This window comes from Spermophilus citellus (genome assembly GCF_964194105.1).
Source record: "Spermophilus citellus genome assembly, chromosome: 4".
Lineage (NCBI taxonomy): Eukaryota > Metazoa > Chordata > Mammalia > Rodentia > Sciuridae > Spermophilus > Spermophilus citellus.
Window position 1 is genome coordinate 214,579,217 of NC_138185.1, and position 24,608 is coordinate 214,603,824.

The 24,608-nt window shown below is 54.1% G+C and overlaps 1 protein-coding gene across 6 annotated transcripts; it reads right to left on the reverse strand.

Moving 5' to 3' along the window:
• Nucleotides 1-1,410: 1,410 nt before the first annotated feature.
• On the reverse strand, nucleotides 1,411-23,162 carry GPR68 (G protein-coupled receptor 68). 6 transcript variants are annotated; one of them, XM_081292343.1, is made up of 3 exons: nucleotides 22,135-22,301; nucleotides 4,051-5,182; nucleotides 1,411-1,830 (listed from the first exon to the last, which is right to left on the reverse strand). In XM_081292343.1, exons 2-3 carry the CDS (start codon nucleotides 5,081-5,083, stop codon nucleotides 1,796-1,798), a joined length of 1,068 nt encoding a protein of 355 aa, XP_081148469.1. In that variant the 5' UTR covers nucleotides 5,084-5,182; nucleotides 22,135-22,301; the 3' UTR covers nucleotides 1,411-1,795. The 6 variants fall into 6 exon arrangements, with proteins under 6 accessions (XP_081148469.1, XP_081148465.1, XP_081148464.1 ...); XM_081292339.1 differs by lacking the exons at nucleotides 1,411-1,830; nucleotides 22,135-22,301 and adding an exon at nucleotides 23,080-23,162 and having other exon boundaries at nucleotides 3,090-5,182; XM_081292338.1 differs by lacking the exon at nucleotides 1,411-1,830 and having other exon boundaries at nucleotides 3,090-5,182.
• Nucleotides 23,163-24,608: the final 1,446 nt, after the last annotated feature.

The following is a 24,608-nucleotide window of genomic DNA, read 5'->3' on the forward strand; positions in this document are numbered from 1 at the left end:
TAGAAAACCCTAAGAAGATGGAACCACTTCACAGAAGGATCCTAAATCACTGTGATTACTTGGGGAAAGACTTGCCTCTCATGGGACTTTGCGTGAACAAGAGATAAAGTTTGTTTTGAAGCTGGGCCTTGGGCTTGCTCAGCACACCTCTAGCACTGAGCTATACCCCCATTGCAGTGCCCCATTGTTTTGAGGCACGGTGATGGGGCAGGTGGTTTCTGGATGCAATATACCCCAGCCCTGCCTAATACCAACTTGGAAGGTTTAACACTGAGAGTACGATATGAGAATTGTCTTCAAATCCCAGTACCCGAAAGACCACGTGGCTTCAGCAGCCACAGTCAAGGCCACTGGATACTCTGGCTCATTAGGAACTAATATTTCTGCCAAACCCTGGAATGACTTGTCTTGGATACCTGTGAGTTGTCATTGGTGGTGTCTGTGGAGAGACTGAAGCATCATTTTGGAGGGATGTGGAGGGGATGCTTAACAATGAAGGAGCCAGAATGTCCTGACCTGTTACCTCGCAGCACTGGCATCTAATGTCTAATCCAGCAATACTCTGATGCCTGTTGAAGCAAATGGCATTGAAATCCCACCATTTCTCCAGAACACTGGGCACCATGTAACCCCAGGATGAATGCCATCAAAGGCCACTGAGTTGCCAGAAGAATGCCAGGAATGGAGCCGCAGAATCACCAGCTGCCAGAAGTAGGTTTTTCAGAAAAGTGAGGAGCCAAGAGGGTCAGATTCTGGCTCTCTTTTGGTTGTACCAGCTGGAGGGAAGCCGCAGTGTATTGTGTGAAGATTTCTCCCACTCTTCTCTGGCCAACTCACAGACGGGTTGTATAAACAGGAAGATGAGCCCCTGTCTTACTAAGCAATACGAGTGAATAAGAAAGGAATTTTAATGGCTTCTGCCACCTTCAGTCCAAACCAGATGGACTTTTTCTCCCACCCCTTCTTTGGAGAGAAAAGAATCTTAATCCCCAATAAGGTCCTTACTTAAGTCTGTTTGGAAGAAGGATCCACTCTTCCGGAACACTCCAGGACTCCAGGAGCCTGATCCAGAGAATTAAGTGGCCACAATCAAAATATGTTTCCAAGGATTGCAGTTAATCCTTAGTGATAAACATGAAGTCCACCACTGCCTAGAGGATACTCCAGCTGAAGAGGCCGGTCAACTGTGGGTCTCCCCAACAACATGGGTCGTTAAGGAAGTACCTTGACCACCTGTTGCGTGGTCAAGAGCAAATCCTCCAATTGCTCTAGCCTTTCTCTGAGAAGGTCAGTCCCTGGAACGTCTTCTGCTTGGGTGCTCCAAGAACCCTCTAGATTCCTCTGGGGTTGGAAGACCCCCTCCCCCATAAGGACTGCTGCCCACTCCTGGTTACTTTGCTTTATTTACAGACTGAATGCTACATAAATCCATCACACCATCCAACACACATGTAATTGGCATAAAAGAGAGGATGATACAAAAATACAACTCTTGATGGTAAATGGAACAGCCCTCAGTCCATCCCAGTCCATGCCAGTGGACAAAGGGCCCAGGAGAGATCCTGGGCTGGGCTCTTCCTGGCTGTGCAGGTATTTCTGTCACCATTAAACCTGGTCACTTCCTCCTTCAGGAAGGGGAAGAGGACCTCCCGGGTCTTTGGAGGTCCTCCACAAGGAGCTGGAGCAGGGGCTGCCCAGTCAAAGCCAAGTGCAGCTCTGGGACCACAGTCACCACCTTTCCCTGGGGCACATCCATCATGGGCTATCTGCCTCTGGGTACCTCTGGTAGAAGGTGTTATGGTTTGAATACAAGGTGTCCCCCAAAGGCACCTGTAAATGCAGGAATATTCAGAGGGAAACTGATTAGATCATGAGGGCTAGCCTCTAGTCAGTCTATCCTAGTTTGAATGGACTGACTGACTGCTGACTGGGGCGTAGGGCTCGGCTGGAGGAGGTGGGTCACTGGGGACGTGTCCTGGAAGGGTGCATTGTCCCTGAGACTCCTTCCTCCTTGCTCTCTGTCTCTGCTTCCCGACTCCACCAGGAGGGGAGCAGCTTTCTGCTGCTGGGTCCTTCCCGCATGGTGTGCTGCTTTGCCTTAGGCCCAGAGCAATGGAGTTGGCCGTCTGTGGACTGAGACCTCAGAAACTGGAAACCCCAGATAAGCTTTTCCTCCTCCTCTAAGTTGCTCTAGCTGGTTATTCTAGTCACAGACACGAAAAGCTGACTAACACAGAGGGTTAGGAAACACAGGGTAGAGGATCAACCTCTTGGAGACTGGGGAGAAGAGGAAGGAAGATTGAGGATGGCACTTTCGCTGTTCTCCCCCACCCTGTAGAAGATTCCAGAAATAATCTACTGATTCTTCTGATTCCAGAACACTTCTACCTACTTCCTGCCCCTGGTTCTAGTCCAGGATTCAGCCTACTGAGCCTCTTGGTTTCAAGGGATTCAAATTCCATGCCCTGGGAAGGGAGAGCTGGTCTTGGACCCCCAACCAGGTCTCCTGGGGCAGCAAGTGGCTCTTCTGGCCCTTGGTTTGTTCACCTGGGAAGGGCTGTGTTTGGCACATTGCAGAAGCCATGTCCCTGGGGTGAGGCTGGTCATGGGACTCCTCCCAGATGTTCTCCAAAGACCTTTAATGGTGGGGGGTGGGGCACTCAGGGAGCAGAAACTTTGCTGCAAAAGTGAACAGGTGAAATCTGCAAGCGCAGGACCGCAAAGGCTAGGGGTGGGAGGGACACCCCAAAATGGCCAGTGTAAAGCTGCAGGAGAGATGAGCCCTGTACCCAGCCCTCCAGGACAGAAAAGGACTATCAGTGCCCTGGGCTATGTAGTCCTGAGGGCCCACTATCCTCTCCAGGTAGATGAGATGGGACACTGGGAGAGGATCAGGGATGGAGAACAGGCATGGTGAGCTCCAGGCCACCTCTCTTCCTGGTCGAAGGAGCCATTTAGACCAGAGTGGAGATCTGCCCCAGGGTGAGGAGCTGAGAGGTGTGTGTGTGGTTGTTGTAGAACTCTGAGAGAATGCTGCCCACCTACCTGAGACTGCTGGACACTCTACAGTATGTGTGGCAGGGAAGGGGACACCATTAGCTGTGTGTCTTGGCATATAACTGTCGTGAAGACCCTGGCATTTTAACTCTTCTCTCTGCACCCTGGACTCCTGACCTGGCACTTCTGGGCAGACGGACACAGAAAGCTAATTAGGAGGAATGTGTCAGGAACTTGTTGAGGACGCTCTGGCTTCAGGCCCAGCTCCCACACCTGAGCTTCAGTTCTGACTATTTGGAGGCCCCGGGCATCTCTCTGGGGAGCCCTGGAGTGTGTCCTGCAGGCCTGAGCAATCTGCTCCACCGTCCCTATAAAGGCACGGGGTGGCTGGAGCTAGGGTTTCTCCCCTGCCTGTGACTCCCCTACTGTCCCTACGTCCACCTCGCGGCCTCCGATGCCTCCCCACCTTCCTTCTCCCCTTCCAGACTTCCCTGCCCACCCCATTGAGCAGTGGGCCTTAAGTGTTAATGGTGACAACACAGCTTTGTGTGTCCTGTCAACAGGTAACAGCGGTACATTTGGACAGGTATCATCTGTGAAAACAGTGGCCCTGGAAGACCCAGGTCCCCACTGTCCCCCCCAGGTCCTCACTCTCCATGTCCTCACACTCCACACCCCCATGCCAACTGCTCTTGGCAAACGTGGAAGTGACTGTTCACTGTCTTGCTCCCCCCAGCAGCTCCAGCCAGGGGCAGAGGGGGCTTATTCCCACACTCAACAGGGCCCCTGGGCTCGGCCAGCTAGAGCAGGCTTCGGGGCTGCAGCCCAGGCCCACCATTCCCCCCAGCAGAAAGAGGCACCTGCATGTGGAAGTGGAGGCGCCTACGAGCAAGCTCAGGACCACAGGCCCATGGGCTAAAGGCTCTGGGCTCACGTAGCCCCTACGTGGGTGACCCGGCTAGGCCAGCCCGCCCATGGGGGACCCTCCCACTCTGGGCAAGTTGGGGCTCTGAAAGGCCGAGTGGAGCTTGGTTAACAACTCAGGCTCCTCACCCTGGGCCCCGCTTTTCCCTGAGGCCTCCGGGGCGCCCAGCGGGTAGGCCTCCCTGGCCCGGCTGGTCCTGGAGCAGGTGAGGAAGGCCAGGCAGGCTCCGCGGAGGCGGGCCAGGTCCCTGTGGGTGGTCTCGCTGACGAAGCAGTACAGCACGGGGTCCGCCACGCAGTTGAAGCTGGTGAGGAGCAGGGAGAAGTGGTAGGCGTTGAAGATGCTCTTGGCGAACTCGCAGCTGGCCTCCCAGAGGCTGCGCACCAGCAGCAGCACATGGTAGGGCAGGAAGCAGGCCAGGAAGATGACCACGGTGCTGAGCACCAGCCGCTGGATCTGGTCCTTGCGGCTCTTCTGGGTGCCGTGGCTCCGGCGCACGGCCCGCAGGATGCCCTGGTAGGAGGCCAAGAGCAGGCAGATGGGGAAGAGGAAGCCCACCAAGAAGCGGTAGTAGTTGATGCTGCGCTGCCAGGCCGCGATCGGGTAGTGCTCAAAGCAGACGCGGTGCCGGTCCTCGTCTTCGATCACCTCCTTGTGCATGAGGAAGTAGACGCTGGTCAGCAGCTCCTTGGCCCAGATGACCACACTGACGCCCACGGCCGCCTTCAGCGTGCGGAACTGGTGGAAGCGGAAGGGGTGGGCCACGGCCAGGTAGCGGTCGATGGAGATGCAGCAGAGGAAGCCCACGCTGATGTAGATGTTCTCATACAGGAGGATGCCGCACACCTGGCAGGACAGGTCCCCGTGCGACCAGTGGTCATGCTGCAGCACGTACTGCAGCCAGAAGGGGAGCGAACAGATGTAGAAGAGGTCTGCCACCGTCAGGTTGCACAGGTACACGCCCAGCTCGTTCCGGGCCTTGATCTGCAGGTAGCCGAAGTAGAGGGACAGGCAGTTGGCCGGGAAGCCCACCACCAGCACCGTGATGTAGACCACCGGGGCCAGCGTCTGGTGGATGGTGTGGTCAATGGTGCAGCTCAGCGAGGAGTTATCCACAGTGATGTTTCTCATCTTTGGACCAGAAGGGGTCTCACCCCTCATGGGTTCAGGGACTAGGCCAGCTTCCCCACTGCCATCTTGTTTAGAGAAGGTGGCTCAAGTTACATCAAGGGCTGGGCATCACTGTTGGCAGATGAGCCCCTGCAAGTCAGAGGTTGGAAAAGGCTTAGAATAATAGTAGCTATTTATAGAGTGCCTACTGTGTGTCAGGCACCGTTCTACATGCTGTACTGGTTTCATTTAGAAGAGAAACCAGCTGCCAGGTATGGCAGCACATACCTAGCAACCTGGGAGGCTGAGGCAGGAGGATTGCAAGTTTGAGGCCAGCCTCAGCAACTTAGCAAGGCCCTAAGTAACTTAATGAGACCCTATCTCAAAACAAAAAGTAAAAAGGGCTAGGGATGTGGGTTCAATCCCTGATAGTAAAAGATGAAGAAGAGGAGGAGGTAACCAGCCAATCAACTTCAGTGCAACTAGAATATCTGAATGGGTTACATGGCATATGGCTCCCTGTCCCCTTTTCTGTCTTTTCTTATTCTCTGTCCCTTTCTTATTTTCCTGGTCCCTCAGTGCATCAAGTGAGGTCAGGAGATCCTTGGAGCATGAGCCCATCCTGACCCCAGCTCTCCAAAGATCAATCACAACTTATATGCAAAAGTGAGGGTCCTTGTCTACAGCAATAAATGTCACTCTGGGAGTGTATTAATCAGGTCCATTAAGACTGAGGTCACACCTGGGTGTGGTGACACACACCTGTAATCCCAGTGGCTCAGGAAGCTAAGACAGGAGGATCATGAGTTCAAAGCCAGCCTCAGCAACCTAGCAAGGCACTAAGCAACTCAGTGAGACCCTGTCTCTAAATCAGATACAAAATAGGACTGAGGATGTGGCTCAGTAGTTGAGTGCCCCTGAGTTCAATTACTGGTACCATCCTCCCTCTAAGAAAAAAAAAAAGATTGAGGTCACAGACCCCAGGCCCTCTCCAGACAGTATCAGAAAAGGCTCAGCCTTGTCTACATACTAGTTGGCTCTGGTAAGAAACAGAAGCAGAGCTTCCCCAAGGTCACTGCCAGATTCCTGGGTGCTTCTCAGCAATGAGTGCCAGGCCAGGCCAGCCACTGCCAGGTTGTGCCACATACCTTCTCTGAGCCTCAGTTTCCTCACCTGGAATATAGAGCTATGGACACCTGCCCTCAGGGGTCGGTGTCGGGACCACACCAAGTGATGGGAGGGAAATGCAGAGCATGAGGGGGCTAGGACGGGAGTCAAAGGTGCCCCACTAGAATGAGTGGGAAACTGATATCGTGGAGAATTTCACAAAGAGGATGTTGGATACACACACACACACACACACACACACACACGCTCGAGCACAAATTGGAACAAGATAGAATAAAATGTTTTGTTGTAAGCTTACAATTAACATATCAAAGTGATAAAGGTTGGAATGACTCTCAGCTGAAAAAAATCACATGGGGTCTCAATCAGCATTTTCAACCTTTGTTCCCTATCACTCCTTGAAAGGGCCTTTGACATTTTATTGTCTAACCACCCTCCCCTGAAACCTCAATAGCACAGATCCCCTGTGTTTCTCCTTAAGTACTGTGTGCCTTTGCAGAGGGGTAAAGATTTTTTCGCTCCACCCTCAGCCAATAATTGATGTGGACCCCCACTGAGAAGGATCCACCTACAGGGCTGGGATTCTCAACAGGTGGGGTCGGAACTAAGCAACCCTCGGATATCAATCCTGCCCTCCTGTGCTTCAGAGTGAGGCTGGGACCCACCGGCCCTGGGGGGAAAGCCCTCAGATCATGATCAAGCCTCAGGCCACTGGACTCCATCTCCCAGGTAGCTCTCTCCAGAGCCAAGCCCTCCTCCACTTGCCCCCACCCCCGCCTGCTGCCTCCCTCCACAGCCTCCTTCCTGCCAGCTCCTGCAGGGGGCGCTGCTGGGAAGGAAGGGGCTGGAGACCCATTGGACTTGGGAGTCTGTGGAGGAGGGAGGAGTTTCTCTGAAATCACACTCAACCTAGTAACTATCCAAGCACCGTAGCCCCCTGGTTTCTCTTACCCACAGTTGGCTGTGGTTAAGAAGATGGTGAGCCCAGCAGGGCTAGATAGTGAGAGAGACCTGCGTAACTTTGATTTCAGTAGAGCTATTACATTTCTATTTTGTTAGTAGTTATTGTTCTTTTCTTCCTGTGCCTAATCTATAAATTAAACTTTAAGGTACTTATGCATGTACGGGAAATACGTAGCGTATCCATGGCTCGGTACTATTGAAGCCAGATTTAAAATTAGGTAGTCAGTGTAGTTAGGTAAATCGGGTCTAAGAGTGAAATCTAAAATGAAGGCCATGCTGCAATGATTCCGGGAAACACAGGACAACTCATGGAATAATGAAGTCCCAGAAAGGCCCTAGGCCAAAGTCCATCCCAAAGAAATGTTAATGGAACCCAGGAAACAGCCCCCAACCGATTTGGAGATAGCCCATCCCAAAGAAGTGTTAATGAAGTCCTTCCTGCCCAGACTACTTCTTTGGCCCACCTGTGTCCCACCCCTCGGGCCTTCCCACCTACATTCCATCACCAAAACTATAAAAAGGGGAGACAACCGCACTTCCACGGATTCCACCTCTTGGGTCCCCTTCTTCCTCCCGGAGAAGTCTTTTCTGCTGTCCTTCAATAAACTTCTAATCTCTACTCTGACCTTGCCTCGTGCTTCTTTGGTGTTATTCTTCAACATCGGGGAAGCAAGGACTCGTCACCAGCCAACAGCGGTAACACTATCTGTGACTTTAGGCATCCACCAGGGACCCTGGAGCGTACCCCTTGGATAAGGGGACACTACTGTATATTCCTTGTTCCTGGGTAAAGGGACAGTAGCTTTCATAAGTGTTCATAAAATGAGCAAGAGACGGGTCTGGTCCAAAGCCACACTCTCTGTTACCTGCACCCCAATCCCTGCCTCTCCAGGGCCAAGCCCTCCTCCTCCTCCCCATCCCTCCACCCCCATTCCTCCACCATGAGCTCATTTCCTGTAGCTCACCCCTTCCCTCAGTGCTCCCCTTCCCCTCCAGCTCTGCGCCCAGCCACAGCGAGCCTTCCAAACACAGGCCAGATCCCTGTGAGATAGCTCCTGTCACACCCGGAGGAAAACCCAAACCCTCGCCAGGTCTCCAAGGCCCACACCACCTGGCTCCAGTTCCCGCCACCTGGCCTACCACCCACATGCTGCAGCCATGCTGGCCAGCTTTCTGTGTCTCAGCCACCTGCTGAGCCTCTTCCTGAGGTTCTCCCTTCCCAACCCCCGCCACACTGCAGGCACCTTTTCTGCCAGATCTGGGCTTCTGACTGCCCATCACCCTGTGGCTGCTCTGCGCAGCGCCTCTGACCATCTTGTTTGTTTATCTGCCGGTCACTGCTCCTTCTCTTCCACTAGAGGCCTCACCCACTGCTTGCTGCTGTCTCCCCATGGCTTGAATTGGATAGCTTCTTCTAGAACCAGTCAATGAATGCCAGTTCCCACTTTCCAGGTGAGGAACCTGAGGTTCAAAAGAGGAAGTGACCTGCCCCAGCCAGCCTGAGGAAGGGAGTGTCATATCAACGCCAGAACCCAGGACTCCACACCCCACCTGAGCCCCTACCTGGAACCCCTGGGATGGTGACGGAGAGGGTGCTTCTTGTGGGTTTAATTGTGGAAAAACACAACATAAAACTCGCCCTCCTGACCAGTGAAGAGAACAGTTCTGTGGGATTCAGAGATGTGAATCTGTGTCTACCACCCTCATCGCCCTCCCTCCCTCCCTCGTCCCAGTGCTCTTTACGTTACAAGAGCAAAACTCCATACTCATCAAATGCTAACTCCCCAGCCCCGGTAGCCACCTTCCATTCTCCGACTCTGACCTGACTACCTAGGTCCCTGGAGCAAGAGGACTCTTGCTTTGTCTTCTGTGCCTGGCTTTTTCTCATCCAGTATAATGTCTTCAAGATTCACCACATTGTAGCACGTGCCAGGATTTCCTACCTTTTTAGGGCTGAATAAAATGCTAACATATGCACACACCACCTGTTACTCATGTGTCCATTCATCAGGGGATATTCGGATTGTTTCCTCTGCCTTTGGCTATTCCAAACACTGCTGCTCTGAACTTGGACGTGCACAGATCTCTTCAAGTTCCCCACCTTGAGTTCTTTGGGGCATATGCCCAGGGTTGGAATTGCTGGATCTTTGGGGGGTGCTGCGTTCAGTTATTTGAGGGGCCAACCTACTGTGTTCCATAGCAGCTGTACCTTTTTACATCCCTACCCACCATGCACTTGGGGTTTTCTGTGTTTGTCTTTCACTTCTATATTCTGGTGCTGAGAGGAAGGGAGTGCAGGCAGGTACAACTCAACTCCGATAAAATAGGGAAAACGAAGCCACCCTGAAAACATGTCCTGTCAGGTCTTGGAAATTCCCGGGTAGTCACCAGGTCTGAAGTCTGCTGTTTGCTGGTGGTGAGTGTGTGGACGTGTGGGCTGGGGCGGGGCAGGGTGATGGTTCTCAGCTTCCTCTTTTCTAGGCAGCAGTTAGTTAAATCTGGTAACCAAAGTCAGAAATATTCAAGTCTTCAGAGCCAAGAAGAAGCATTCACTACAGTGAGGTTAAAGCACTGCCTGCGTTCATTTTGGAGCAAAAAGACCAGCAGTTCTTGAACTTGGATGCCCCTCGAATTGATCCCCCAGAAGTTTGTTGAGACAGATTGTAGAGCCTCATCCTCCAGTTTCTGGACTCTGTGGATCTGAGGTTTTAGATTTCAAACAACCTCCTGGGTGAGGCAGATGCAGTTGGTCTGCTGAGCCATGGACCACACTTTGAGTAGCAAGGCACTAGGAGAGTCTAGAAGATTCACATGTCCTGTGTGTGTTCCCAGTGCAGGGCAGCAGAGGTGCCAGAGCCCAGCAGAACCTGTGAGCAGGACTGGGACAGGGCCCTGGGCCTGATTCAGGCTCTCAAGGAACAGTGACTGAAACTGTCCAAGTGCCTGTACTACTTATTTGCAACATCTTACTGTTTACAGAGCATTTCACTTCTGTCCTCTTGTCCCATCTTCACAACAGCTCTGTTATTGTCCCCATTTAAGAGACAAGGAAACTGAGGTCCAAAGAAAGAGCGAGCAGCTTGCCAGGCAGTCCAGTAGTTTCAGACTGGGACGAGAATTTGTGGAGCAGGTACAGTGTTCACGACAGCAGGCCAGACAGGAGGGACAAACAAGAAGGGGCTCCCAGCCTCAGGGCACCTCCAAGCTCGGAAGACAGGAATGCCGCATGCCACACACACCAATTACTGCCACACACGTGGTGTTCAGTGGGTGCTGCGGGCATCCCCCCCCCCCCCCCCGCCATACACTCTCTGTGGGATGGCATCTCCTCTGCAATCCCAACCCCATGGGGCCCTGATGAGCCCAGGCCTCGCCCCAGGTTGAAGGCTGCACAGGCAGCTCCTGCCCTCACAAAACAGAAACGTGGAGAAAAGGGAGCCTGGAAAATGAGCCCATGCTGGGTCCATCGCTTTCTCCACGTACCTGCCCTTGGAAGGGATGTCCCCACCTGCCCCATCGTTCAGGTGGGATAACTGGCCTTCAGCTTCCTCCTTCGACCTCAGCCCCAGCATTAAGTTCATTACCAAGTTCTGCCATTTCTATCTCCTAAGTGTCTGCCACACTCATCTCTTCTTTTTTTTTTTTTAAAGAGAGAGTGAGAGAGGGGAGAGAGAGAGAGAGAGAGAGAGAGAGAGAGAGAGAGAGAGAGAGAGAGAATTTTTTAATATTTATTTTTTTAGTTCTCGGCGGACACAACATCTTTGTATGTGGTGCTGAGGATCGAACCCGGGCGGCACGCATGCCAGGCGAGCGCGCTACCGCTTGAGCCACATCCCCAGCCCCACTCATCTCCTCTTTACCAGCACCCTAGAGGGGCTGGCTCAAGACTCCTCCCAGAGTCACGGCAACAGCCTCCTATTGGGCTTCCTGTCTCCATTTCACCACCTCAAAGCCGTCCTCTAAGGCACAAATCTAACCCAAGTCATACACTGCTTTGGGGGCTCTACAATCTTCCATTAACCCACTCAACCATCCACCCATCCGTCTATCCATCCACCCATCCATGCACCCATCTGCCCATGCACCCACCTATCCATCCATCCACTCATCTATCCACATATTCATTCATATAACAAATACTCATTGACCATCTATTATACAGAAGGCACTCCACTCCATACTAGAGCCAAGTTGCTTTTAGCCTTATGAGGCAGGAGAGAAGGAAAAAGAAACATGCTCATAAGAGCATGGATTTGATGGGAGTCCATTGGCCTAATCCAGTCAGGAAAGCCTGCTCTGAGCAACAGCAGTTCAGCTATGACCAAGAAAAGGAGGAAGGGCTGCCCAAGCAGAGGGGGTTTCTGTCTGTGGAAAATGTGAGCAACACATCAAGTGTGAGAGGGAGAGAATGAGTGCCTTTGGGGAACTGAGAGTAGCTTGGCATGCCAGGATCTAGGGATGAGGCAGGCACGGCCAGGGAGGAGACAAGGAGAAGTTGGAGCAACTGACAGCTAATTAGAGTGGGGAACAGTGGGGACAAATCTGAGAGCTCCTCAGTACCTAGTCCTTCAGGTTCTCAAAAATAATTTTGTAGAAGGGTGTGTGTGTGGGTGCACTGATGGTGAGGGGTAGTGCACAGATGGATGAGTGATGGGTGGATAGATAAATGGGTGGAAGGGTCAGTGAGTGGGTGGGTGCTAGGTGGATGCATGGATAGATAGACTGATGGATAAGGTGATGAGCCGGAGTAGATGGCTGGATGGACAAGTTAATGGGCAGACAGACGGATAGATGGGCAGGTGGATGAGAAGGGGATGGGTGAATGGGTAAGTAGATGGGCAGAAGATGGGTGAGTGGGTAGGTAGATGGGTGGGGATGGGTGAATGGACAGGTTGGTGGGTGGGGATGGGTGAATGGGCAGGTTGGTGAGTGGGGAATGGGTGAGTAGGTAGGTGGACAGGTGGGGGATGGATGAGTGGGTAGGTAGATGGTAGGGGATGGGTGAATGGGTTGGTAGATGGGTAGTGAACAGGTTGATGGGTGGGGGATGGGTAAGTGGCCAGGTTGATGAGTGGGGGATGAGTGAGTGGACAGGTTGATGGGTGGGGGATGGGTAAGTGGTAGAGATTTTGAGGCCGGAGCAGAGATGGCCTTAATTAAACAGGAAAGTGAGAAGGCAGAATCTCCGTGGCTCTCTGCTTGGGCTCCCTAAGCTGGACAGAGGGTCCTGCTTTTTCACTCAGCCTTCTCACATCCAGTTCTCCCCAAGGACAGGCACCCCAGATGGAAACTATGCCTTGCGGGGAGTGTCCCTTCCCTTCCTGGTCTTCTGAAGAACTCTGATCCACACTGGACGCAGAGAGTTCTCCAAGTGGAAAACAAAGGGGTGGGAAGCCAGGCCATGCCTGTCCAGAGCCCTGCGCTTGCCAGGTGTGTTTCTATACGTTCAACCATGCCACACTCATCAGCCCCCACTTCACAGATGGAAAAACCGAGGCTCGGAGAGATGAACCAACCTGCTTAAGATTCCACAGCTGGGACGTGGCAGCAGGCTGGGTCTTGAACTTGGACCGGCCCACACTCTCCTTTAAACCTTGCTCTCTGACCACTTAACAGGATGACCGCAGCAAGCACCCTCCACCCCAAGGCTCAAACTCCAGGCCACAAGAACCAGCAGGTGAGGTCCTGGGCTAGCCCCCTGAACCTGGAGGATGCTCCACCCAACCTCGGAGGAAAGAAAACAGCCTCATCCCTGGTCTCCCACCTGGGAGGGGGTGGTGGAAAAGAATCAAAAGGACAGTTTACCATCCAGCTAAGAAACTGAGAAAAACTGCAGCAAGTGACTCACGCCTGGAGGCACATCCTTAGACAAATGCTAATCAGCATGGAGGTCTCCAAGGACTTCAAAGACCAAGAGAAACTAAGCCCCCAGAAGGAGGAAACGCCTCCTTGACAGGGGCCCAGAGTCTCTTGCAGGGTCCAAGTCAGGGGCGGAGAAACCTAGGTGCTGGGTTTGAGCAGCACCTACCTCCCCACCCCGTTCCCATGGTACACTCAGACCTGCAGACAGCTACTCAGGTTAGGGATGGCTCGAGGGGGTCCCCAGCCCTCGGAGCTTGGGGAGTTTCCTGCTGGCCCAGCTTCCACTCCCTGGGGCTGGCCATTTCCTTTCCTAAAAGGGCTCAAAATCAAAAACTATGTCCCTCTAAGGAAGGTTCAGGAGTCAGGTTGCCTTTTTCCTCAGTCCCATCTTTACCCGGCAGAGCCTCACTCCCACAGGACAACAGGGTCTCATTTCTGAAGTCCTTGGAATGGCCTGAAATTTCAGTCTTCTCAGGGCTCACAAAGTCCCCATGAGTCACATGAACCCATTTCCCAGAATCGGAGACCCACAGAGGCTAAACACAGAAGGGCCCCAAGCTCACACAGCAAGTCAGAGGGAATCTGAACCCAGAACCCAGAACCCAGGCGCCCATGCACTGGATGGGCTGCCTTTAAGCTTTTTGGACCACAGACTATAGCAGGAAACATGCTGTGCACTTGACCCAGCACGCTGGGACATGGACACACACACACACACACACACACACCCAGAGAAGTGAACTTCCCCAAGCAACACTTACCCCACTACTGCCCATGCATTCTGATATTTTCTGTTCTGTTTCAATTTTTAAAATGCAGGTCGTGAGCTACTAGATTGACTTCCTGATCCACCAATGGGCCGGTCCTGCACTGCCCAGCCTCTGCTGGACGCTCCGGCTCCCCCCGGGGAAGGCAGTGTGGTCTCTGCAGTCAGGAGAGGTGCAGGCAGCAAAGTCCAGCCTCGGCTACTCCTGGAATCCGAAGGGAGGGCGTCCTCTAGGGGGTGGGGAGTTGGGACGAGACTGCTCGGGTTCTGCACGCCCTGCTGGGCTCCTGCCACTGCTCCGCAGAGCCAGGGTGACCCCTCCGCCGGGACAGGCTCTTTCTCCCGCGATTATGCGCAGACCCAACCTCCCAGCTCTGTCTAGAAAACCCCCGGCTGGAGGCTGCCCGTTCCGGAGCTGAGCAGGATCATGTGAACTCCAATCTGGAGTCAGGCTGGGCGGTTGCCGGGGAACCGCAGCCGGCAGAAGGATGAGGGCGGCAGAGCGGATCTCTCCACGCATCTCCATCCTCCCGCACTTTCCGTGAGCCGCGCAGCTGGAATGCTAAGACCCAAGTGGGGCAGGCGCCTCTGGAGAGTGGGTGGGCACAGGAGGACTGGGGTGCACTAATTCTAACCACTTCTGGGCACTCGCCGGATACCAGGAGAGAAGGGACATGGAGTCCTCACAGGAACCATTCAGACCCACACCCGGCGACCTAGCACACATCACCATCACCGCTGCATTGTGGACTCAAGCAAGGACAAAGCGGCAACGGGAAAGGAGGGAGGAAGCTGTTTTCACAGGGGCCCTTAAGCTGTTACCACCCCCTGCCCGCAACTACCAACATCTGGGTCAGTGGGTCTCAGCTCTGAGCACATGCCTTAGAAAATACCCCAGAGCCTATAAGAGCAAGCTGGCCTTGGCCCCACCCCAGGCTAATTGAAGTGTGCAGGCACCAATGTTGTACAAAGCTCCCTGGATGGCTCTAGTGCCACCCGGGTGGGGAGCTGCTGCTGTGGGGGAGGCCAAGATGTGTCTGCAGGCCAATAGGGCAATGGGGTGAAGGCTTTGTGCAGAAATAAGGGAAGCTCAGTTTTCCAAACCATGGAGGGAAGCAGGGACCGTGCCAGGGCTCCGCCCCTTGGGAGCACTCACCAATCCTGGTGCTAAGCCCCCTGCAGGTTACCCAGCCTTCGATTCACAGAGGGGCACAGGCCCTGGGCCAAGACCTGGCAGCCGAAGATGGCAGAGCCATGGTGGAAGATGCTGGCTTCTGGCACCTTGCCCTTTCGCCTCGACTCCCTCCCTCCAAGGTAGGTTCTTGCTTGGGAAGGGTCCTGGGGAGCCAGGAAACCCATGTGCATGGGGCCCCAGGGACATGAGTTCTCCCTGCTGTGTCAGGTGATCTGCTGACCTGTCTTCTCTAAAGTCAGGGGACTTCCCTGGCATCCGTAGGGGTCCCTCCCAGTAAATGCTGCCACACAGCAGCCTTTTTCAACTGTCCCTGATATGGATTGCCTCAAGTGACAGCAAGGCTTGTGAGTAGTCTGCACTTGGACACAGACGCTATTCCTGAGTTATGGGGTGTGGTTGTCTTTCCCTGATGTCACATGAGAAGACTGGGGGATAGGAGGTCAGACTGATGGTGACTGCCTGGCTATCCCAGGTCACGCCCACCAAAGAGGACATCTCTGACTCTTTTCACAGGGTGGCCCAGCCTAACAGGACACACAGACCCGGGTCATCTACACCATCACCGTCTACACCTGTAGGAACAGTGTGGCACTGAGCCCCTCTTCCCCTCAACACCCCCAGGGACCAGCAAGTACCCCAGGCTGCCCAGGACCCCTCCCAGCAGAAGCACGGAGCCTCCCCTGAAGCAGGAGACCTCCCCGTCTCCAGGCCAAGGACCCCCACCTTCCCTCCCCACTGGGCCTCCAGGATGCAGCTGGAGGGGTGCGGCCGACTTAGCTTTATTGGCATCAGCAAATGCCCACGGGGCCCACGCCATATTCTTGGGTACTAGGTTTTTGTTTTTAACCTAAAACAGGAAGGTAGGACTAGTAGTACTAGTGATATGATGCAGTGGTCACAGGGGTCATGGAGGCCCTACCTCCACCCTGCCCCAACCTTCTCCAAAAATCCTACAACTAAGATAAATAGTGGGGACTGGAGTTGTGGCTCAGCCCTGCCTAGCACGTGTGAGGCCCAGGGTTCAACTCTGAGCATTGCATATAAATAAATATAATAAAGGTCCATCAACCACTAAAAAAATTTTTAGAGTTTTAAAAATAGTGGGCCTATCATGAAACTGCAGTTTCAAGAGAAACTATGTGCCCAACTTCCAAGCTTCTGCCCTTCAGTCAAAAGTGGCAGAATCTAAGAAGTGGCCCCTGAGCAGAGGTGGGAATCAGTGAAGGGTGAGAAGCCTGAGTCTGGGCCCCACCTACCTACCCCTGTAGCTCCTGCCATCTCAGGAAGACAGAAGGGCCTAAACTGGTGTTAGAGAAGGGCCTAGAGCAACTCAGCGTGCCACTTGTTTTACCTTCTCCTTCATATTCTCCCTCCCCCACCCCAGTGACGACAGTCACGAGACACCATGGATTCCCACTGGGGTGGCAGCCCCCGAGGTTGGCCTGAGCCCTGGACGTCCCTGTGATGCTCCTGGGCCTGGCTTTGAAGGGCTGTGGGCTTTTCTCAGCTGGGGCTGCTTTTAGGGCCACAGGATCTGAGGCCACAAGGCCTTCAGACCCCTATTGGCTCCCCTTCTGGGCAGCCTGGGAGCCAGCTTAGAGAGGACCTTGGGGTCTGCTCCAAGCTGGTGGCACCATGCAAGGCCTCCAGCATGTGACAGCCACTCCATGATCACATGGGATAGAGGTGAAAAGCAGGGGATCTGGCCCAGACCTCGAGGTAAAATGCCAAGGCTGTGACTTCCTGGCTCTGAGACCTTGAGAGTCACATGTCAGTGGGCTTCTGTGAGAGTCAAGGGATATGAGATCCCCGTGGGGCCTACACTTAGTAGGTCCTCAAAGAGAGTTAGTGGGGATGTCCTGGTGCTGGAGATGGTGGTGGTGATGGCATCCCTCGGGCCTGAAGTTCCTGCCCCACCATCTGGCTCCCCTGGATAGGGCACAGGATGGGCAGGCCCCTTGGTAGACCACAGTTAGGGAGCACCAGGCCATCCCCATCAGCTGTGAGTTGCTCAGATCACTTACTGACTGGGGGTTAGTTGGGGTGGAGGCCTCAGAGGCTCTCCAGGGGTGCGGATGAATACAAGTCAGGCCTTTGACCAGCCAGCTGCAGTTTGGCTGTAGGGGCCTTTGCTGACTTGTGTCCCCAGCAGCAGCCTGACACTGTGGCACATGCTCACACCCAGGAGCTGCTGCAAAGGTCACCTGGACATCTGGTGGTGCCGCATTGTTGCAGGTTTGAAAGGGGACAGGTCTAAACTAAGGATGGCTCTGCTGGAAGTCCCAAGGACCAAGAGGAGGAGGACCAGAGAACCTACCCAAGGCCCTCTTGGTGTTAGAGAAGGACCTAGAGCAACTCAGCGTGCCAGGGGCCACTACCACTTCCTGAGCATGTGCTGTGGCCAGGCACTGTGGTGAGCACCCTCTGAATACGCTACAGTTTAATCTTCTTGTCAACCCTATGTGGCAGGACTGTCCCTGTTTTATAAATGAGGCCACTAGAGGCTACAAGCAAGTTGCCCAAGGTCACATAGCTGGTGAGAACAGCTGAGATTTGAACCTAGGGGTGTTTGACTCCAAGGACAGGGCTCTAGACTGCATTTGTGTTTCATCGATATGATAGCAAATCCCCGCAAACTCAGTGGCCTAAAGAACACAAATGTCTTAAATTACAGTTCTGGAAGTCAAAAGTCTGACGTGGGTCTTACTGGGCTAAGACCAAAGCACCAACCAGGCTGTGTTCCTTCTCAGGAGCCCTGGGGAGGCTTCCATGTTGCTTGGCCAGGACATCCTGCATCTGCAGAGCCGGGGCAGTGGGCTGAGTCCTCTCACACTGCACCGTGTCTGCTGCCCCCCTCGGCACATCTTCTCCTCTGACCCTCTTGCCACCGCTTTTACTGTTAAGGACCCTGTGATAATTTGGGTTCCACCCAGGAACATAGGGCCAGCTCCTTAGGTCATCTGATTAGCAACTTTACTTCCACCTGCTACTTTGGTGCCACTTTGCAGTATAAGGCAACCTGGTCACAGGTTCTGGGAGTAGGACCTGGACACCTTGGGTTGGGGGCTTTATGCTGCCTCCCAACACACCATGTTAAAACCCCAGACAACGGCGCTTCTCTGTCGGTGTGGACACCAGTCTCCAGGAATCTCGTTGAAGTGCAGTTTCCGATTCGGTAGGTCTGGGTGGGGGCCTGAGATCTGCACTGCTAACAGGGTCCATGGACCATGAGCTGAGGCCCAATTTCTCTCTTGAGAAAGAGAATGATTAAAACTGTGCTGCACAAATGGTTGGGATTTAATAAATATTTACTAACTGAAAGAAAGGGGGGCTGGGAAGGAAGGAGAGAGAGATCTGGACGTTGCCCTCCACTCCCCGCAACCAGGACAAAGTCTAGGGCAAAGAATCCAAAGCTGCAGGGACTGACCAGCGATGTGCAGGGGGTGGGGGGCAGCTGTGATGGAGCCACTGGGGGGATGGACTTTGGGCTGTGCCCTGAGAGGGGAGGGCAGGCAGCAGAAGGCCGAGAGTGGAGGTGAAGAGGCGCCCCCCAGTCCTTGACACCCTGTGCTGTGGTCCTACTTGGAGCTCATCTGCTTCCCAGTCTCCGTTCCTTTACTCAAAATGTCTCTCACCACCTCCATATTCTTCCCAATCTTCAATGCCAAATCCCACCCCCCAAATTCTTCAAAAACATCGTTTTCCAGTTGAACCTCAGGACCCCTGTATCAGGATGCCGTAGCTGGGGCTGTTAAATGCAGGTTTCCAGGCCCTGCCTGCTCTAGCTGAAGGAGAATCTCTTAGGGCTGAGGTCCGGGAGGCTGCATTCCTACCCGGGCCCAACCCCACCTTCTCCACACAGTGCTCCCGACACCCAGAGGGAGAACCTCTCTTCCCTGCATGGCCCCTGCCTGGACCCCATCCTTCTCTGGGTTCTTTTCACCTCCCCTGGCTGACTTGGGACTTCTAACAGTGTTGGGTGTTTTCTCACTGTGGCTGGGAGAACTGGGCCAGCGCTCCTCACAGAGGAGGAGGACGGCAGCAGTTCCAAGGGGACAGGTAAGCAAGGGGACACAGCACGGGTACTTTTGTGACTTGACATACCACCCTAAGCCAGGCACAGGGCCTCCCACAGGCTACCTCACCGCAGCCAGGGGAATGTTACCACTGAAGACAGACTAGGGTCATGTGCAAACAGGGCCAGGTCGTGGTCTGAGTTCAACGTACTTCAGTAAGGGGACCTTGTACGATGGTGAGTGCCCATCACCCCCAGGAAGTAAGGGTTCTGGGGAAGGAGTTGCTGGGTCCATTTTGTCCTCTGCAGGGAAAACGGACGCTGACCATGTCCAGCGTTTGATGAATGTGTGAGTCTGAATTTCGTTTCTTCCTGCAGCCTGTCTGGAAGGCCAGTTAGAAGCCAATGAACTGGGGGAGACAGACAGGAGATGGAGGAGACAACAGGAAGAGGAAGGGTGTGGGTGGTCGGCCCTGCGTGGAAGTGCATCACCACGGTGGCCTGATGCCGGCAGAGAGACTTCCAGCCGAGAGAGTCTGTGGTCTGGGGAGGCTGGTGCTGCCCAGGGCATCCCTCCCGCCTGCAGCCTGCAGCACAGACCACAGGCCTTGGGGTTGCCATGGCAACCCCGGCCTGCCGCCCCCACCATCTCCTGTCTCCCAACCCAGACTGCTCCACCCCATCAATTAATAAACTAATAATGTATGACAACAGTTACCGCAAACACCCAGGCAGCAGCCCTCTCGAAAATAAACAGCCTCGTCCAGGGAGCTGAGAACTGCGAAGATTCACCTGACACTCAACCCCAGGCCACCTGCTAAAATCTATTTCCCTGAATCCAAATTACTCTGTCTCAGGTTTCTCCTTGTTTTAAAGGCACCGAGTTGGCAAAGGCAGGGACTGAAGTCTGAGAGGTTCCTGAGAAACAGATGCTAGGGAGGCCACCATATAGGACACCTGCCTCCTCAGTCTTGAATGGGAACCAGAGACGCTGATTGGGTGATCAGGCCCTTGTCATGGACACCTGGATCTCAGCTGGTCCTCTCCTGAAGAAGCCCTTCATCTTTGCAAAGGATGAAGACATTCATGGCACCCAGAGCGGGGGATAACAATAACAGGGAATACTTTCAAGTTGGGGTAGACTCAGGATGATGGCAAACTGTTTGCAATTCCTTTCATTGAGAGATGGGAGTCTAGGCTCTGTGACAACTTGACCAGCAGAATAAGGTGGGAGCAACTCTGTCCCAGCTCAAGCCCAGGCCTCAGAGACCACAGCTCTTGAAACCCAAGTACCACACCATGAGAAAACCCAAAAGAAACAAGATCCTGGCTGATGACTTCGGCTACACTCCCAACTGACAGCCAGGATCAACCTGCCTGCCATACAGGTATAGTGCGATCAGGGAAGACGGTCCTCCAGACCCAGGTAGGCCATCTCAGCTGATGCTGCAAAGAAGCAGAGATCAGCCATCCCCACCAAGCCCTGCCCAAATCACCGGCCTGTGAGCCAAATAAATGGGCATTCTTTCAAGTAAATATCTTCTAAAGTGGTTTTCATGTAGCGATGGATAGCTGGAACATAAATATCACTTTTACCCCAAATCACTTTAGGACTTATCATGTGCTAGAGTCATTTGAGTAAGGTTATTGGATTTGAACTTTTATGCAATTCTGTGAAATATTTATTATCTCCACCTCCTCCATGAGCTATAAAGCCTCAGAAAGGTAAAGTATGTCATTAGAGGCCAGCCAGCTGGCAGGGCTGAAAAAGGAATTCTGAATCTAAGGCTCATGTCCTTCCTCCACCACCGCCATCTTCCTCATTGCGCCAACACAGAAGGCTAGTTACTTTCCACTCTGCTTCCTGTTAGTCTTCTCTCCCCACAGTGAGGTTTACTCAGCAGGGTGCAATATCACAGTTAAAACAAGAATTCTCAGAGCTGACATTTAGGGGCATGGCGAGGTTTTCAAGGTAAGAACTCTACCTGCATGATCTCATGACCACTCTAGGAAGTGAGCTCTACCCATTTCTCAGGAGACACCGAAGCTTCAAAAGAGGCAGTTTGGGCTGGGGACGTAGCTGGGTGGTAGAGCACCTGCTCAGCATGCACTTAAGTGGGATCTGAATGGAGGCCATCTGCTTGTGGAACTGGGCTCTGGACTGCAAACAGTCCAGTTCACACAACCCACGGCTTCTACTGTCAAGCTCCGGAATTCCCTCCCTTCCTCCCTCTTGGAAGCTGACCTGGGCTTTGGGAGGGGAGGTGGGGATGGGGAGAAGAGAAGCATAACTCTTGCATCTCAAATTTGTATCCTTTCAAGGCCCCCCCCCCCGCCCTCTTTCTCCTCTCTCTGCCAGGTGGCCATGGTTAGTATTTCTTACCTCCCTTTCACAGCCACTGCCAGCCACCGGCCCAAAGCCACACAGCCCCGGGTCCTTTCCTAGTCAGTGCTCTTCCTCTGCCACTGCTAAATCCCCAAGAGCCTGCGCCCTGGCTGGTGCATCTGGCCACTAGTCAGGGTTGGGCCACTGGAGGACAACCGGCGCCGCTGTGTTCTCAGTTGGGCCCTTTGATCGCCAGAGTTGGGGTCCCCCGCCAACCAGCGACCAAGGTCCCTCCTCCTGCCGACTAGTCACTCACGGGGAGCTTTCTTCCCCTCCTTCGGCGGCCGCCTGTTCTGATCTCAGTGCCCTTCGCGGGCAGGGGCCGCGCAGATTTGAGGGGAGGAAAGGAAGAGCCCGAAAGGAATTTTTGGCTCACGGTGGCGCGGAGTTCTGGGAAATGAAGGGTTAGCGGTCGGACACTTTTCCTGGGGGGAAGTAATTACCAGGTGGCCACGGAGCCAGCCGTGGGGGTGGCTGCTAACCCCGGCGGTGACCACAGGTGGAGACACCCCCCCACCAGGAGAGGGACCCGCGGCGCCGGCGCTCGTGGGGAACAGACCCCGGGTGGTCGCGGCCGCATCTTCGCCCCGGGGCGCACACACGCACGCGCGCCCCCGCGGCTCCGCACCTGCCCCGCGCCCCGCGCGCGCACGCGGCGGCCGCGCTCCGGGACCTCGCCGGAGAAGGCGCCCAGCTGGCCGCCACAGCCCGGGGCCAGGCCGCGGCCCCCAAACGGTTTCCCGGGCCTGTTGCGCTGGGGACCAGCTTGGCTCCCGGAGACACGTACCTGCGCGGCGACAGTCTGGAACGCCGGCTGCTTACCCTGCGCGGCGCCCGCGCCCCCTGACTGCCAGCGCGCACGCGGCGGCAGGAGTGGCCGGAGACGCCGGCGGGTCCCTTCCTCCTCAGGAAGCCCGAGCCACGTTGTGCCCCGATTCCTCCCGCTCCCATCACCCGCAGGCACACCCAGACCTGCCAGTCCACGCCCTGCCTGTCACACCGACAGACCGCAGGCCACAGGCTAGGCGCCTGCCAAGGCGGCCAAGGTGGCTGAGGCTCGCGCACGCCTGCCCTGAAGGTCCAGCGTCCCCACCGGCACCACTTCCATCCTGACCTGGCCACAGCTCCGGAGCGCTGCGTGGGCCTCAGAGTGGGCCTGGTGTAAAAAGCAAACAACACCAACAACAAACCAAACCAAACAGGAGGGCTCTTCTCCAGCCATATGCGCTCCCAGGGCTGGTGGCTGTCATTGGCCTCTTCTGGGAAACCCACAGAGAGAACCCACAGAGAAGCTGGGAGAAGAGTGGCCTTTCAGCGTTCACTTGGGTGTCGCCAGCGCAGGCACACCAGTAGCCACTCAATAAATGCAGTTCAGGGTTGTTCTCTGGGTCTTTCTCCCCCTGCTGGAGCTCAGTCTGGGGCCACCAGGACCTGGGGCTCTGCATTTAAGTTCACTGCCTCTTGGACTCCTGCCCTGGTCCTCTCCACAAGTAATAGTAGTAACAAAAGTTACAGGTAGTATTTATTGAGCCCAGCACTATAGTAAGCACTAAAATGAGATGCTACCATTACTCCCATTTTACACGTGGAGAACTGAGGCAGAGAGGTCAGATAATTTGCCCACAGTCACACAGGTATGAAATGGAGGCTTTGGGATTCAAACCAGGCAGCTGGATTCAGAGCCCTCATTTCCACCTGCATCCTATCCCATGCTTCCCTGTTTCCTCAGTACCTGCTGCTCGTTCCCAACTCATGTCTTGGCTCCTGTGGCTCTCCTCCCTCAAAAGACTTCCTTTGCCATTGCCTGAAATCCTGCCCCAGTTTGAAGACTCAGAAGTCACCTGACGGAGGAGCCTTGTTGGTTGTCGCAGGCCATGTGAGCTGAGCCCCACTGGACTCCCATGGTGCCTTCCCAGGGTTCTGTGCTGGGATTGTTGGCACACGGCTCTGTCTGCAAGGCCCTTGCTCTGGGCCCAATGCCCTGCTCATAGCAGGGCACCCTATTCCTGTTTGTGAAATGAATGTCTGGAGTTGGTCTGCAGGAGCTTGTGGGTTGGTCTGAGGACAGATGGCTGGGTGAGACGGACAGTGAATGCGAGTGCAGGCTGGAGGGGCCCAGGGAGCTGGACCAGGCAGAGTCTTACCTTCTGCCGGCCCCTCTCTGGCTCAGGGTGTTGACCTGGCCTCTAGGTGAGTCTCCCAGTAGATCTGGTAGCCATGCATTAGAGGGCAGGAGGTCCCCTAGCAGGGGGAGGCAGCTGGAGCAGGAGGGGGTAGGGGAGGAAGAGTAGCCCGGAGAGCAAGGAGGTTCTGCTTTTCCTGCTGGGCACCAGCCAGCGGTCTCAACAGGCACCTTCAGAGGTTGGATCGGCCTTCTCTTCTGGTTCCCATTTTGAAATCTCCTTCTTACAAAATCTTCTCAAGTGGGATTTTTTGGGATTAACTATTCATGCCTGAAAATATCCGTCTGCTTTAAAAAAAAAAATTGCCACGCTGAATGTAGTTAAGAGCTTGGCTTGGAAAATCAGCGTCTGAAATTGAATCCCAGCTCCACTACTGACTGGCAGGAAGACCTTGGGCAGGTCTCTTTGCCTCTGTGTGCCCATTTCTTTGTCTGTGAAATAAGAACACTACTTGAAAAGGGGGCTCAGGTGATTACATGAGTTAAACTAGGTAAAGCCCTTAGCTCAATGCCCAGCACACACCAGGGTTCAGTAGGTGTTAGCTGTTATCACTGATGTTATTTTTGGAATTATGTTCTCCGAATACCCTTTTAGGTCTTGAACCTCTACTGCGGCCTTAGCGTTATGCAGGACCTCCTTCCATCCCAGCAAGAAGCAGTTTTATTCTCTCCATTTCACAGATCAGGACACAGATTCTGTGAATCCCCTAAGGCCACTCTGTTCCCAAGGGAAATCAAGCTTGGCACTTCTACCTTTTTTAAGGTAGCAAAATCTGTGCACATTCCCAGTCCTCACTGGTTCCTGCATTGGCATGAGTTTGAAGCACAGGGCATCTAGTGCATCTGCTTCTGACACTAGATGACACTTCTGGCACTTCTGACCACTCTGTCCCTAAGAAAATGCTAGATTTGGAAAGGCGAAAAAATACATGGCCCTGCCTGCTCCTTCTTTTGGCTGGAGATTCAGATCCTGAAGCTGCTTCTTGCAGTTTTCAGCTTCTGCCTAGTCCTGTCTCTGCAGGAGGAAGAGGGGTGTTTAAAACCGTCAGCTGCCTGATTCAGGATTCTGACTCTGACTG